At 35.2% G+C, this 16,259-nt stretch overlaps 1 protein-coding gene across 2 annotated transcripts in view; it reads right to left on the minus strand.

Moving 5' to 3' along the window:
• The window catches only part of PKHD1L1 (PKHD1 like 1), a 166,512-nt gene that overhangs the window by 138,048 nt on the left and 12,205 nt on the right, over positions 1-16,259 (minus strand). For both annotated transcript variants that reach the window (XM_020876376.2, XM_070477243.1), the window contains exons 5-9: positions 10,817-10,874; positions 9,485-9,578; positions 5,966-6,019; positions 5,327-5,400; positions 4,137-4,179 (exon numbers count right to left, since the gene is read on the minus strand). In XM_020876376.2, coding sequence (XP_020732035.2) covers positions 4,137-4,179; positions 5,327-5,400; positions 5,966-6,019; positions 9,485-9,578; positions 10,817-10,874 — 323 coding nt within the window. The remainder of the gene's footprint in view (positions 1-4,136; positions 4,180-5,326; positions 5,401-5,965; positions 6,020-9,484; positions 9,579-10,816; positions 10,875-16,259) is intronic.

The raw sequence follows: 16,259 nt of genomic DNA on the forward strand, positions 1-16,259 counted from the left end.
TTTATTTTAGGAAATTTTCTTTTACTTCAGTGATAGAAATCATATCAAAATTTGCAAAGGACCAAGAAAGAACTTTTGAGGAAAATAAAGATGTTCTATAGCCTGGTTTATTAAATCCACAAATACACCAAACACATTTGTCAGCACTCACTGAACTGCATATTTAAAATATGCACCTTCTATTATATGCAAATTATAGTTCAATAAAGTAAGAATTTGTATTAACATAAAAAATAAACACACAGGAAGACTGCCCTTCATAAAAGTTGGGCTCTATGGATGACCATCTGGGGCTCTCTGAGCTCTTATGACCCATTTAGTGATAGAGTAACTAACATCATTGAACTCTTACCAGGTATGCTAAAATTTTTAATTTTTTAAGCTTCTAATTACTATGCTATTTAATTCTTGTATCAATCCCATGAGGTAGGTAATACTCAGAGAAATTTCTTCTTAGTCAAGATCAGTGATTTCTCTGGCAATCCAGTGGTTAAGACTTTGCCCTTCCAGTGCAGGGGGCATGGGTTCGATCCCTGGCCAAGGAACCAAAATCCCACATGCAGTGCAGCATGGCCAAAAAATTTAAAAAAAAATTTGACTGTTTTCTTAGTCAAGATCACAAAGACAGTAGCAGAAATGGAATCTGAACCAGGTAGTTTGAGTTCAGAGCCCTGGGTACTACATAGTTCTCTTCTCTAGCTACTAACTTACATGAGATACAAAGGATGAGTGCAAGTTCACAACAGTCCACCATAGTTAGGTCACCCTTAATAAACACAGAACCTATTCATGTTTTTAATAGATACATACTTGGACTTCCATAGCCTAAAGGGCTAGGAATGGAAAGAATATGATCCTAAAATTGAATGCTTTCTCTTAATTACCTCAATTAAATTCATAATTAGAAAAGTTAAGATATTCTAATGTTATCTAAAGACTCCAAACTCATTCATTATAATTATAGCACAATGAAATAGAATCTATAAGGATAATGGAAATCTTGTGGTGGAGATCAACAGTCAACTCCCTATGAATCTAACACAGGCATTATAATGTGCATTTGCAAAGCTAAAGAGTACCTGAAAATATGCTATGCTAAATTAGTTATTTAAGAAGTTCACACTGGATTTTAAATGTTTATATTATAAGCCTTTCAGTTGATTTCTTAAAAACCTAAAATGAAGCCAGTTCCAACAATGTCTGTGGTCAGATCCTGTCTCTGAAAAATTAACTCTGCTTTTTAAGCTGGTGGGGAAATTGCCTCCTGAAATAAAATTTGAATGTAATTTATTTGGTATGACACTGAGGTGATTTTCACTAATTCATTGATAATAACTAGGCATTTCTCAATTAAAGGAGTCTCATCTAAACCTTATCAGTTTGGAACAGCTGTTGTTTGAACTTGGGGTAATAGAAGAGGGAAGGCTGCCCATTAAAAGAAATACAGAATGCATACAACATTGTGAATCAACTATACTTCAACAAATTTTCTTTTTAAAAGTAATACAAAATAGATGTTACACGGTCTCCAGTTGGTTCATCTGATATTCAGGAATGCTCCAGAAATTTGTAAAATGGATTTTATTAATTATAAAATGACAACATTTTAAAAATGCCATGTAATCTTAAAACTAGATTTTTAAGTAGTAAATATCGTGTTTTAAACAATCACCTTAAATTAAGACTGTTTTATATAGAAATACAATTTCTTAAACTCTGAGACACTAATACAAAAGGAAATCCATTGGCTTAAAACAGGAAACAGTGATTATAAATCAAGATCACAGAATTAACAATTTTATGCAATATTTTTGCCTATATATGTACAAATTTTCTAATTTTGGGGGTATGTTAATGCTGCATCTTGACTTATGTATACCTATCAATCACAATCAAGCTCAATCACTCAAACCTTCTATTTTTGGATAATTATTTCTCTGAGAGACATATGATGGATTTGGCAATTAGCACCTCTCATTCAGACTTGGAACTAAGAATTCACTTTTCTCACCTTAGGAAGAATGACATTGAGAGCACAAAGGAACCATATATAGTTCACAAAATCATTTAAATCTCGATATCATTGCTTCTAACATGTTTTACTAATATTTCAATAAAATCCTATTGTCTGATCTTATCAAGTTATATTTAAGTAGGCCATGTCCTTACAGAAAATCACAGTTAAGTCATGGGACTAAGTCACTGTCCCATGTAAATCATAAAGATAAATCTTAGCACTGTTTACATATCACCCACTCTGGCTTTATCTTGAATTATAAAATTCTTCAAGATTTTAGTGCAGTATATATTATTCTATAATAAAGTGTCCAGTGGTTAGGACTTGGCACTTAAAGTAATTCTCTGATGGTGCTTCAGTGGTTAGGACTTGGCACTTTCACTGCCGGAGCCTGGGTTCAATCCCTGGTTGGGGAACTAAGATTCCACAAGCCACGAGTCATGGTCAAAAAGTAATAATAATAAAACCTTAAAAAAAAAATACAGTCCCTGGGCTTTGAGAACCCACAATTTTTTAAAAAGTGTGCCTCAATTTCTTCACCTGAAAAATGGTACTAAGAGTGCACATTCCCTAAGGTGGTTTTGATACTCATTAATGGCTTAAAATAGGGCAGGTACACAGTAAGTCTCAAATTTAAGTATTATGGTTACTATTATTAGAAATAATTTTTAAAATAACTAATTAAAAAAAAAATGTCCAGCCCAGGTTTATAAGTTGGAAGTAAACCTACTGACTTTAGGTGTCTAGAACTAGCTCATCTGTAAATACAGTGGTAACGGATTTAATTTCACCAACTCAACTGCATTTCCATACATGCAGAGACCAAATCTCACCCTTCTCTTGCAGCCTGTAAACAATGAAGAGGAATAACATCTACTTTGATTATAATATTGCCACTCTTTCCAAACTTCTAATCACTGAGTCTCTCTTCAGAGACAAAAAAAAAAATCAACAATTTTTCATCATCAGTCTACTACAACTATATTAGTATTGGATGGCTAAATGATGCGACTTATTTGGATTTCAATCAACCAGTTCACTTTCCCAACAGGAGATGCTATGACATTTTGGGAAGAACAATTTAGGTTTGGCACATCATGGTGTTGCCCATAAAAGGCCAGCAGCATGCTCCAGTGACTGGGAGGGCCAACAAATGCCCCCACACATACCCTTGCAAATGCTCCAGGAGTGGGGTGATCCCCCCAAAGTAGAGAATCCTGGGTCAGGGTGTTAAACAGTGATGAGATGTGGTTCTGTGACTGGAACCCTCTATTGGTCATGGCAAAGCACTGGACGAAAGGCTCAGGTCCTGGAGTCAGACTGCCTGGGTTCACATTCCACCTCTGTTTCCTGCCAGCTGAATATCCCTAGGCAAATCACCTAATGTTCCTAAATCTCGCCCAGTGTGCAATATGGGATAGGTGAAAACATCCAATTTATAGGTTCTCTGGGAGTATCAAGCTAGATAATATATGTAAAGTGCTTAAGGCCATGCCTGCCACTAAAGGTTCTTTATTATATCTATCAGACTTGCAACACGTGTTGAGATTTGCATATTCTCGTATTTCTATAAGTGTGTGATGGTCTTTCTGGCTGAAATTAGGGTATCTGGAAATAAGTTCTAGTTTTACTAGAAACCATAAATATGTTATTAATATTGGTATGAGAATGAAAGATTAAAAGCTGTAACTACCATCTTTCACAATTCCATTTGTACTGATACTTTAAGAGAACATCAGTATAAGGTAATATTAACCATGAAGCTTTATTTATTCTTACATTCAGAAAAAATTTAATTGGTTATCAAAACAATTTTATAAACAAGAAGGGCTACAAAACATAAAATGACGCTTTTTCACATCACAATCAAAGATTTTTTTTTATTGTTTTAAGTAATGCTAAAGATTTCCCAACAACTGAAAGGCCATGTCTGAGACACAAATTACTAGTGAACAGGAGTTACAGACTCCTTAAATGTTAATTTGGGTAAAGTGATTAATTTTTTTGAAAGTAATTAAGTTTTTAATCTAGGGATATATAGCACAAAGTAAATATACACTTTTATTTTATTTTCCCAGTTGAATCAATTATGAAAATTATTATTTACAACATGATCTACCTTCCATAATCACTATCCAAGATGAAGCTGACATTGTGATGACCTGGAATTAATTAAAATACACAATCAATTAAATTCTCAATCACAGGAGAATAATAACTATATATTATAAAGCTGATTTAAAAGCAAAGAAAATTAACACCGTAATTATGCAACCATCTACTAATCCTCAAAGAAATGAAAATGAAATATCTTAAAGAAACACCTACTACTTTAAGATATACAAATAAGATGTCTCAAGGTTGTAACCAGGAAAACCTCACAAAGTATAATAATGAATGAAGAATAAAAGAACATATATGTAATCATATTGCCCTCCATTTTCTTTCATTCATTTAACAGCTATTTAATTGGGTCAGTGATGGGTTGAGAGGTGCAGGGTGAGCACACGGTTTGCTCTTCTCAAAGAGCACGCTGTCAAACGGAGGATATAGTCAGTCAAAAGCAAGGACACAGAGAACTAAAAACTGTGATAAAGCTATCAAGGAAAAGGAGAACGAACATTGAGAATGTAAAGCTGGGGATCAGGCTTTTTTGAAGACATGACATTTTATCTGAAACTTTCAGGACCGGAAACTTCTAAAGGCTGTGAGGCAGAAGGAATGTGTACGTGTGTGTGTTCGTGTGTGTGCATGCGCGCACGTGTTAGTCACTCAGTCGTGTCCACATAGACTGTAGCCCACTAGGCTCCTCTGTCCATAGAATTCTCCAGGCAAGAATACTGGAGTGGGTTGCCATTCCCTTCTCCAGGGGATCTTCCCAACCCAGGGATTGAACCTGGATCTTCTGCATTTCAGGTGGATTCTTTACCTTCTGAGCCACCAGTGAAGCCTGAGGCAGAAGGAATAAAGCTCATTAACTAATTAAAATGTTTATGATTCTGAAGTACATGGAGCAAGGAGTAAAAATCAGAGTAAAATTAAAGCTACAGGTAAACAGCCAAATTAGTAATGGAATCATTTAAATGACAGAAGAAATGAAAAAAGAGACACTTGAAGACACTTCAGTGTAAACCTTAGAAAAAGGTAATTCATACATGCTTACGTGATGCTGAAAAACAGCCACGGTAAACAGGAAGTGCTAATGTTTAAAAAAGGGATGAGGCTATAGGAGAGGTCTAAGAAAACACCAAACAAGGAAATACAGTCAGGCATTTCTGAGAACTATGACAAATGATGGTCAACACTCACCAATGTAAGTTCCACTCGTCTTACAAACCATAGAACCCATGTCTCCATTTGGGTGATCTAGTTTTAGACCATACCTAATAAAATACGCATTTTAATTTCAAAGTTTACATTGACATTAAAGTTTTAAAACATTGTGTTTCCCTCAGAAAATCTTATGAATTTCAGAATATGTATCAGCACAGAAACTGTTGCTACAACAAAGATTTTTGTAAAATATTTTCCAATCTTAGCTGAAGTTATTTGAATAAATATTTCCCAGTCTTAGCTGAAGCTATTTGAATAAATATTTCCCAGTCTTTGTTGAAGTTATTTAAAAATTAAATATTTTGTCATTAATTTGGTCATCCCCATTGATATTCCTTTTAAAGAATTTAAAACACTACCAAGTGAAACAATTATTTGATAAAGGTATTCCTCAAAATAATTTAAACAACAGTTCATATCATAATACACTGGAGATAGCGGATATCAGGTTATATCTAACTATATCAAGACTGATAAATTACTATATCAAATATTATAATTTATACTGTGTTATAAAGCATTTGGTTATGCAATATTGCTAGAAATTACTATTTAAATGTAGTATGTTTATATCTACTGTTTATTTTTCTAAAGAAAATTATTTGAATTACTTACAAATTATCAGATTGTGATATGAGAAGTTCACAGGGCATTCCTCCAATATAAACTCTGTATAAATATTTTATTGGAAAAGATGAAGTTGTGTTTAATATATTGTTTCAAAACGCTCTCTTCCCACCAAGCTTACTGCCACCTTATTTTTTTTTCTCCCAATCACTTAATAGTATCCATCATTCATTCACTCAACAAACATCTACTGACCACTTATGATGTTACAGATTTTGCTCTAGATGCTGGAGCACATCAGTGAGCCAAGATCGCTGCCATTATAGGACTGACAATCTAACTGGGGAAGAATGACAATAAACATGATAATCATAACATATTTGGTGTGTTATAAAGTGATTAATACTATAGGGATAGCAAATGTAGATAATGGGGACTCTTCCATCTGAAGTTCAATTAATTCCAATACAAAATATAATTTTGTAGTTAAGTTTCATATGAACTAAATAAGGCTCACGTCTCACAAAGTAATTGGGATGAAAAGAATGTCTAATAGGATCAGTGCCAGTGAAATGGGAACAAGAAGCTGAAGAGGATTAGAAGCCGAGAGGAAAATCTGCCTTCACATTTCTTTCTCCAGGTGACTAGATTGACCTATTACTTTAAGGCTGATAGAACCCAGTGATACCGGAGGCTTGTAGCTAACTGACACTCTCACATTCTTTGCAATACCAGACTAAATCCCCAGCTTCTGGGACAGCAAATCCAGATACAAAATAAGGCCAGATACAAGCCTGAATTATAAAAAATAGCATGTCTGTTAGCAGAGAACTTTGAACTTTTTAATATACTTTTCATACAAATTCTTTCATTTGATCATTACATTAGGTTATAAAGAAAGTAAACTTAATTACTATGCTATTACAGAAATGTATGAGTTCATATTCTCTTTCTAACTGTTAGGTAGTTAGAATAGGGAAAAGGAGTCCAGAATGGCGGTGGCTAAAAGACCTGGAAGGGAAAAGCCGGCGAAAATAGAACAAAGGAAGGTCCAAGGGCCGGAGCGAGAACCTCAGGTAAAACAAACAGCACTCCTGGCTGGCCCAGTTTACACAGGACAGGCCCAGGGAGAGAGAAACAGATAAAAAGAGGAGCCAAAGCTCGCTCGCTCCCTCCGCCCCCCGACCCCCCTCCGCACGCTGAGGCGCTCTTCTCTTCACGTCTTTGGGTCAACATGCCCTCACGCCTCGAAGATGGATTTCCTGCTATTATCTAAATAAAATAGAGCTGTAATACTGAGCTGTAACACTGATTTGTCTAAGAGCTATAACACGGTCTGTCAAGACCCGAGAGCTGTGACACGCCGAGGGGGGGCTTTAATGTCCGTCACTCCAAATCTTTGTTGTGACGAGACAGAACCGAGCAGCATACATTCGCCTGATATAACCTTTCGCTTCACTGCAAATAAATAACAAACTTAGCAGCCAGCATTTACAGCATCACTACATTTAGTCCTGGCAACTTATGCGTTAGTTCTTACACATTAGTAACTAGTGTCCTTCCATTTTACAGATGAAGAGGCCGAGCCAGGAAGGATCAGTGGCCTGCCAAAGCCTGCGGCCAGGAAGGGGCAGAGCAGGAATTCAAACCTAGAAAGCTCTGCTCCAGTTACATTCTTAACCACACCCTGTAATGCCTACAGTGCTGTGGGTTTGCCTCTCTACGGTAATATTACCCTATTTGCCCTTAAATACATATATTTAATTTTTTTTTGTCACTCTTTTGGACCAAAAGCTCCTTTAGTAGGCACTAGGTCCTTGAGTCATTTGCAAGTCCTCTTTCATTTGTACCTGGTCTGATTGTGGAGATTTGGCCAAACTGACAAAGCTTGTGAGAAGCAGAAACAGCTTGGGTGCTTGGTCGCCTGACTTCCTGTCAAGACTCAGCCCATTCACTGCTCCCACCTACACAATTCAGGCACAACAGAGTGCCTTGAGGGCAGTGTCTCAATGAATGTGATAGAAATGAGATAAAAGCAGTTCTAAAACCTTTGCCTATAGATCAATGTGTGATTTTTTTCCCCCTACATTTATATGTATTAATAGTATCTCAGTGTTACCAGAGTATAAGGGCTAGGCAGCCTGCTCTAAGGTCTCTTCTGACTGTGATTCTGTGATTTCATGAAATAATTTCTATCCATTCCTTTGTATTAAAGAGAAGTAAATCTCAACTACAGAGGAAGAAAAAAGGAATCACTTTAAAGTTAAACTTTCTATTTCCTGGAATCATTAGGGAAAGGATGACAGAAAAATCTGCTTTAAGAAATGAAAAATAAAACATTCATAATACTCAACTATATAGAAATAGACAAAATACTTATACTAAACGGTCCATACAAAATGTTAAATATTTGTTTATTTTATATAAGGAATCAATAAAAATATTTCTAGAATATTATAGATTCATGCAAATGTGATTTAATTGAGAGCTCTGCCCCACAGAATGCTAGACAAATCATCTTTATTTCATTTAGCAAAACCTTTCAAATTGCATGTTTTATAAAATTATATATACATATGTACATATATGTGTGCTGAATATTAATTTATCCATTTACCCATTTTATATATGTTTTCAGTAAGCATGAAGTATCTTGGAAACTATGATTTGATTCTGTGTGAATTGGTTACCAATTAGGCTGGGTAGCCTAATCTCTGAAGTCTTATCTGACTGTGATACTGTGATTTCAAGAAATAATATCTATCGATTCCTTTGTGTTAAAGAGAAGTAAATCTCAACTACAGAGGAGATGAGCAGGACTTCCAGTCTTTTAAGGCAGGACCGAGATAACCCTACCAACGCTGCAGGAAGTTATATTAACTCTAGTGACATTGCTATTTCCTACCCAAAATGTGGACAATACTTTTGGTAACCAGCAATGTTACCATCTGGTACAAAGTTAGAACATGGAGGAATCAGGATTCAAATCCTAGCCTGTTAATACATTATTGATTTTTTTGTTTCAGCTCTCTCCCATACACATGTGCAGTAGAAAAAGTGCCAAAATGCCTGTTGGGAAACTTGGGTTCTCCTCCTGACCTTTCCTAAGCCATAGACCTCCAGGCTTCAGAGGTTTTTTGTTTTTTTTTTTCTTTAATATGTGCAAAATGAGGCAGCTAGATTAAGTAATAAAGTTCTCCAGTAATGAAGTTCTGTGATTTCAGCTCAATTACTATTAGACTTCTTCCATGTACCTCCTATTAATAAAGTCCATCATAGAAAAATAAGTAGTTCTGTTAGGCCAAAAGAGAAAAGTATATTGGCCATGGTTTCTCCTTTTTTTAACTTTTTATTTTGTATTGGAATATAGCTGATTAACAATGATGGCCACTGTTTCTATATCAATGAACTATGCAACAGTCTATTTTTACTTGCATAATATGGCTGGAAAATACTGGGAATCTCATCACATTGTAGTGGTTTTTAATATCATTGAACCCATTATTCATGGGATATCACATCTCATCTATGAGTTATAATATTTTTGTTTCCACATCAAAAACTTACCTCAAAATCCTCACATTTTTCCCATTTGAGCTTAGTGCCGTATTACTTCCATAGACATCAGTGAAGATTCTGCCTCGGATTGTTATTAGTGTACCTAAAAGCAAACAGGGAAAAAACTCAGTGTAAGATCATCTATCCATATATCCATACATTTAATATTAAAACTTTACAGATTTTCCCAATAAAACCAGCATTCAGACACTTACATCTTGTGTTCACTATATCATTTAGAACAGCTCTGAAAGTTCTAGTAAAAAATAAACTATAAATAAATATGTATAGTATTAAAGGGGTATCTATAAGTATTTATAGCTTAAGAGCTGTTTCGTGGAAGATAGGATGAATTATTCAATAAATATTGCTTGGGTCATGGGTGATTTATTTGAGAAAATGTAAATAAGATCCCTACTTTATATCAAAAAAATGAAGTAAATTCTAGGTGAAATAAAAATTAAATATAAATAATAAAACCACAAAAACTCTTGAAAACTAAGCAAAAATTTATGTAGTGTTTATATAGTCAGGATAGTGGGATCCTGACTATAAAATGAAGGGAGCATAAAATGAAGGGAGAAATAACAAAGGTTAAGATCTATAGATTTAATAATAAAAATTAAGAGATGCAGAAACATCATTAATAGATTTAAAAAGCAAATAATAAATTAAAAAATATTTTACATCAATATGACATACATATGACATACAGTCTTAAAATACAAATAATTCTTGTAACTTAATATGGAAATAAATGACTAGCCTTAAATTACCAAAGGGATGAATTGGTAACTTATGAAAGAAGAATAAAAATCTTTAACAAATACAAAATTAATTACATAAATCAAAGAAGTGGAAAAATTCAGAAAAAAACCCTACAATACTTTTCACATAAATTCTTTTTATGAAAAAAGGAAAAGGAGAAAAGCCCTTCTGCCTCCCAGTACCCAATGTCCACTGAGTTTGGAGGCGGTGAAGCCAGGGTCAGCCCCCTAAGGACTGGTGTAGGAGTAGATTTTTCACATAAATTCTTGAAAAACCAGAGTACCTAGAATTGTCAAGGTTTAAAAAGAAGGACATTCTCACATATTCCTGTTGGAATTACAAACTGATGCAACTATAGTTATTATAAAAAACACTGTAAGCCAACTAACATTCAATAGAGGGAAAGTTTAATATATTATAATAGATTCAGATGCAGGTATTAAAAAGCATTAAACAATCTTTCTTTTATAATCAGAAAATGCTATTTATAAATTTTTAGGTATTATATATTTTACATACTAAAAATTAATTACTAAAAACCAAAAAAGATATTTCAGTTATTATATAACAGACCTGGAGTTCCAGATAAAGGCGTGATGCTCCTTATTGTTGGGGTTCTGAAACTTTTTGCCTGCAAAATAATACTGTTGATAAGCAATCTTATCTCTATCTTATTCCTAGTTTTATGAAATATCTCTGCTTCTTTCATTATTTTATATTTGAACAACAGCCATAATGTGAGTATGAAAATATTCTTTTTTATATATAAGAAATATAGTTTAAAATATTACTCTGATTATTCAAAATTTTTTTCCCTGTCCCTAAAAATCATCTTTCATTTCAAAGTGTTTCTTTTTGAAGGTTTCAAATTCAATCAGCCTTTCGTCATCAGTGTAAGTCAAACCACAGTAATAAAGCTGTCAAGTAAAGACTTTTAAGAATTTGGTGAAATAAAATTAAAGAAAGCCTACATGGGTTTTCACCCTTTATGGGTTACATTCATAAAGAAAAAATAGTAAAGCGTTTTTCAAAAACATAGAAGCAAAACTTGGGAAGAGTTCATCAAAATAAGTTTTAGTAACTAAGCTCATGATAACTCTCCAGAGTTACACAAAAAATACTTAGACCACCACCAGACACATTAGTAAAATCAACATTTTATTAATCATTGCCTATTATTATTCAATCAAGTAAACATATGCCAACTTCGTTTGAAAAAAAAAATGAGAAATAATTACCACAAAAGGGAAATGCACTATAATTGAAAAAAAATTAATTCTGAACAGGTAAAAAGCAGAACTGATGGACAGATAAAGATTCCTCAATGACTGGGGTACATGCAGATCAAAATCCACACCTAGAAACAAATAATACAAGAGAAAGCAAGCTAGAAATAGATCAAGAAGAGTCCATCTGTGCAAAGAAAAGGGTGCTTCACAAAATGGAAGAGGACAGGAACATGGGCAGGATTTTAAAGGAATAACTGAAGTTTTTGGAGGAGCAATATTGCTGGTAGAGAATAGGATGACCTCTGCATGGATACAAAAATTATACAAGCAAAATAACCTAGCATGAAGTAGACTCTCAGTGAATGGCAGCTATCTCCCTCCCTACCCCTTCTCATTCAGGAACATCCTAAAAGAAAGATGCTCGGGTACTTGAAGTGAAAGGACTTTTTTTTTTTTTTTTTTACAGACTGCCAATAAGAGATAAATTTTGAACTTTGAGGCTAAGTATGACTTTGGACTCATTCTTTCACATTTTAGAAATGCTTAATGGAGAATCTATGTAAAAGTAGTAAGAAGTAAAACACCCAGTCAAAATACCACTTTTTAAATTTCTTTTTATTTTGGGCAAAACACCACTTTTAGAGGTAGAATAATAGCAAAGGTAGAGGAAGAGAAGCTAGAAGAACTGTCAAATTGTGTGCAAATCAATCTAAGTCAAAGTGTACTCATATAAATTATATCTGAGCAAAAAATAATTGAAGAGTGCATATTAAACAACAGATTAGTTACTATTATAATTTGAGGAGACGTATCAGAAACAGATTTTCAATTTAATACACCATCAGCAAAGAATCAGTGAAGATGGCAGAGAAAATTATTTTATAGAAAACAGAAAAAGAAGATAGAAGATTCTGAAAATTAAGAATAATTAACCTGAAATACAACAGCAGTCAAGGATAATGATTTATCATGATAAATGAAATATCATGAAAATGATCAAATTAGAAAATAGTATGAGAATTAGATGCTACAAATGTGTAATTTTGTAATGGTTTTAAACAATTCAATAAAAGTGTGCAAAAGTTATTGGTCCTCAGTAAAAACAAAAAGTAACAGTGAGCACTTAGAGACTTTAAAGCAACTGGACATGCTGTTACGCTTTTATTGTATTTTACATGATACCGAGCCATGTTATGAATATTGATCTAAAAGATGGCGTGTGTGTCCAACTCTGCAACACCATGGACTGTGGCCGGCCCAGCTCCTCTGTCCATGGGATTCTCCAGGCAAGAACACTGGAGTTAGTTGCCATTTACTACTCCAGGGGACCTTCCCAAACTGCCCCAAGGATCAAACCCACGCATCCTGTGTCTCCTGCACTGGCAGGCAGATTCTTTACCATTGCACCACCTGGGAAGCAACTAAAAACTGGGCACATCTAACTGAGAAGGAGGAGTGGGAGGATATATGTGTTGGAGGTGGGAAGGGGTAGCAGATTTATTTCAAACATGGCTATCATCTTCCTCTCCCCATATCCTCACCTGCAATGTGTCTTGGCAGCTCTTCTTAGTGGGAGCCGTGAATAAAGACTGGCTTGGAACTTGCTTTGGCCGCTAGAATGTGGTACAAGCAGCATGACGTTTTTGAGACTAGGCCTGAAGGCTCCCCGCACGCTTCTGCTCTTCTGAGGAATCCCTGCTTCTAGTATCTGATAAGTTGGGCTACTTTGTGGAGGGCAGAGACACTACACAGAACAAAGCCTAATTAGCTGGATTGTTCCAGCTGAAGCCCTCCAAAGTACCCAGTCCTGCCTAACCCACAGCTGACCACAGACACAGGAGTAAGTTCAGCAGAGACCAGTCTAGCTCTGTCCAGAAGAACCACACAGCTGACCCATGAATACATAAACAATATGAACAGTTGTTGCTTGAAGCTACTAAGCTTGGGACTTGTGTTATGCAATACTAGTGAATAGATGTAGGAAAACAGGTGTTAAAATCTCATACTACATTGTAAGAATAAAGCAGATAATAAACTTTAAAGACTCAGAAACAGCAATAAACATATTTCTTAATAAGCCTATTATTTAGAAATATCACAACAGATAATATGAAATACTTCTACATACATTAAAAGTAATACTCTTTGGACTTCCCTGCTGGTCCAATGGTTAAGAATCTGCTTGCCAATGCAGGGAACACAGGTTTGATCCCTGATCTAGGAAAATCCCACAGGCTTCGAGGCAACTAAGTCCATGTGCCACAATCACTGAAGCGAATGCACTGCAGTGAAGAGGAGCCTCCGTCTGCTACAGAAGGCCAGCACAGCAACAAAGACCCAGTGCAACCAAAATAAATGTCTTTTCAATTTTTTAAAAACCATAAAAAATTCTTCTTGTTTAGAAATACAACAATAAAAAGCTAAAGTTATTGAAAGTGGGGGAATGTGGAGAATGAGCATGAGGTGGAGTGAGTAGTCAAGGAGGTCCTATTTGTTTTAATTAAACTTGTAGAACCAGTTCAGTTTTTCATTATGTAGAACTATAACTTTGTTAAATAAAAAAATTTTGATTTTCTATATTTTTAGGCCACACAACACTAAAATTAGAAATTATTAAAAGACAAAAATAATTTAAGACGATTCAATTGCATGGCATTAAATCTCTTATTTTTGTCTTAATTGGAGAAAAAGTACAGATATAAAGTCAGCAAATATAACCTGCGCTCCTGCTAAGTGCTGAATGTTATACTTGTTCTAGGGACAAAACGTTGAATAAAATCCTCTAACCGAGAAAAACACATTAAAATATAATTACTGCACAGTGGATTATGTGCTAAAATAGTAATAAACGGAATATATAGATAAAACACTATATAGTAATAACTATGTGCTGGTTCTTTCTGATCACCTTATTAATATCATTTAATCCTCTATTGTACAGGATGCGATGATATAATCTCCACTTCACATATCTCCATTTTATAGAAAATGAAGAAACCGAGGCAGAGTTTCACTATGACCAATCAGAATAGATAATGAAGCCTGTATATGAACCCTGATTAGCACTGAGCCACTGTACAGTTGAGGAACACAGGGAAATCACTTAGCTCTGCACAGGGGAATTTTCAGAGGCCTGAGCAAAGAGCAGGACTCACTAAGCAGAAGTGAGTAAGACGTATGGGTCCTTGGTCAGGGAGAATGTTAGGAGACTGCTGGAAACATTTGGTTCCAGACTATGAAATAACAGAGGAAACCTATAGATAATGGGTAAAGGAGAGATACTGAGTGGGGAAAGACATAATAATGTGCATGGTTTTGAATGCAGCATCTGAATGGTGATATCAAAAAGGATGGAGAGGCCAATGGGCCACAGCGATAGTGGGTGAGAAATGACAAGACCAGAATTGAAACCAAGGGTATGGCAGGAAAGAAGATAAGGGGACGATGAACTTCAGAGCTAAGTTGGAGGGTAAGATCATCATGGTTTGGTTTCTGAATAGCTTTGGAGATGAAGACGAAGGCAAGGAAGACACTAAGGATGTAACAGGCTTCTAGCTTGAGACATATGATAAATATCAGAAATTTTCCGGTAGTCATGTATGGATGTGAGAGTTGGACCACAAAGAAAGCTGAATGCCAAAGAATTGATGCTTTTGAACTGTGGTGTTGGATAAGCCTCTTGAGAGTCCCTTGGACTGCAAGGAGATCCAACCAGTCCATCCTAAAGGAAATCAGTCCAGAATATTCTTTGGAAAGACTGATGCCGAAGCTGAAACTCCAATACTCTGGCCACCTGATGCAAAGAACTGACTCACTGGAAAAGACCCTGATGCTGGGAAAGATTGAAGGCAGGAGGAGAAGGGGACAACAGAGGTTGAGATGGTTGGCTGGCATCACTAACTCGAGGGACATGAGTTTGGGCAAACTCCAGTTGGTGATGGACAGGGAAGCCTGGCTTGCTGCAGTTCACGAGGTTGCAAAGAGTTGGACACGACTGAGCAACTGAACTGAAGTTTAAGGAGGAATACTAGATGTCCAATTTGAGATTAGTTGAATTGAGGTTGCTTTGGAGCCATTTAGGTGTTTTATTCTGGCAAACAAAAGATGGCTCCCAATTTAGGAAGAGAAAAGTGAGCCAGAGATATTTGGGAATCATATGTTTGAGAATCACAGGTTCTTCTTGAGGACAGAAGTCATTACTAATTTCCTCAGCATTTTGTCTTATATTGGAATGTTACAGCACTCAGTAATCGACAACTTAAAACATAAATACAATTTTTAAATTACATGAGATGGTCTGTAGAAGAAAATATTATGAACACCTATATTTAGGGTAACTAAATTTTGAATTATTTTAGTCTACATGCAGTTGCATTTTCGCTCACTACATCAGAAAATACAAAGAAAGAGAAAATAATTATGTTTCTATTTAAAATGAAGATGAGGGACTTGCCTGGTGGTTCAGTGACTAAGACTCGATGCTCCCAACTCAGGGGGCTTGGGTTTGAACCCTGGTCAGGGAACTAGATCCCACATGCCACAACTAAGAGTTCTCATGCCACAACTTAAAAAAAAAAACAAAACACATGCTGCAACTAAGACCTACTATAGTCAAATAAATAAATATTTAAAAAAAATAAAATGAAGCTGAGTCTGATGGAAACAGAAGAAGGGAAATCAAAGTAAGAGCAGAAATAAAGTGAAAAAGCAGTATGAACAAGAAAACAATTTGAAAGTAAAAAAGCTGAATTCATTAATAAAATTAATTTGAAAAGCAAAACAGGAAA

This window comes from Odocoileus virginianus, chromosome 15 (genome assembly GCF_023699985.2).
Source record: "Odocoileus virginianus isolate 20LAN1187 ecotype Illinois chromosome 15, Ovbor_1.2, whole genome shotgun sequence".
NCBI lineage: Eukaryota > Metazoa > Chordata > Mammalia > Artiodactyla > Cervidae > Odocoileus > Odocoileus virginianus.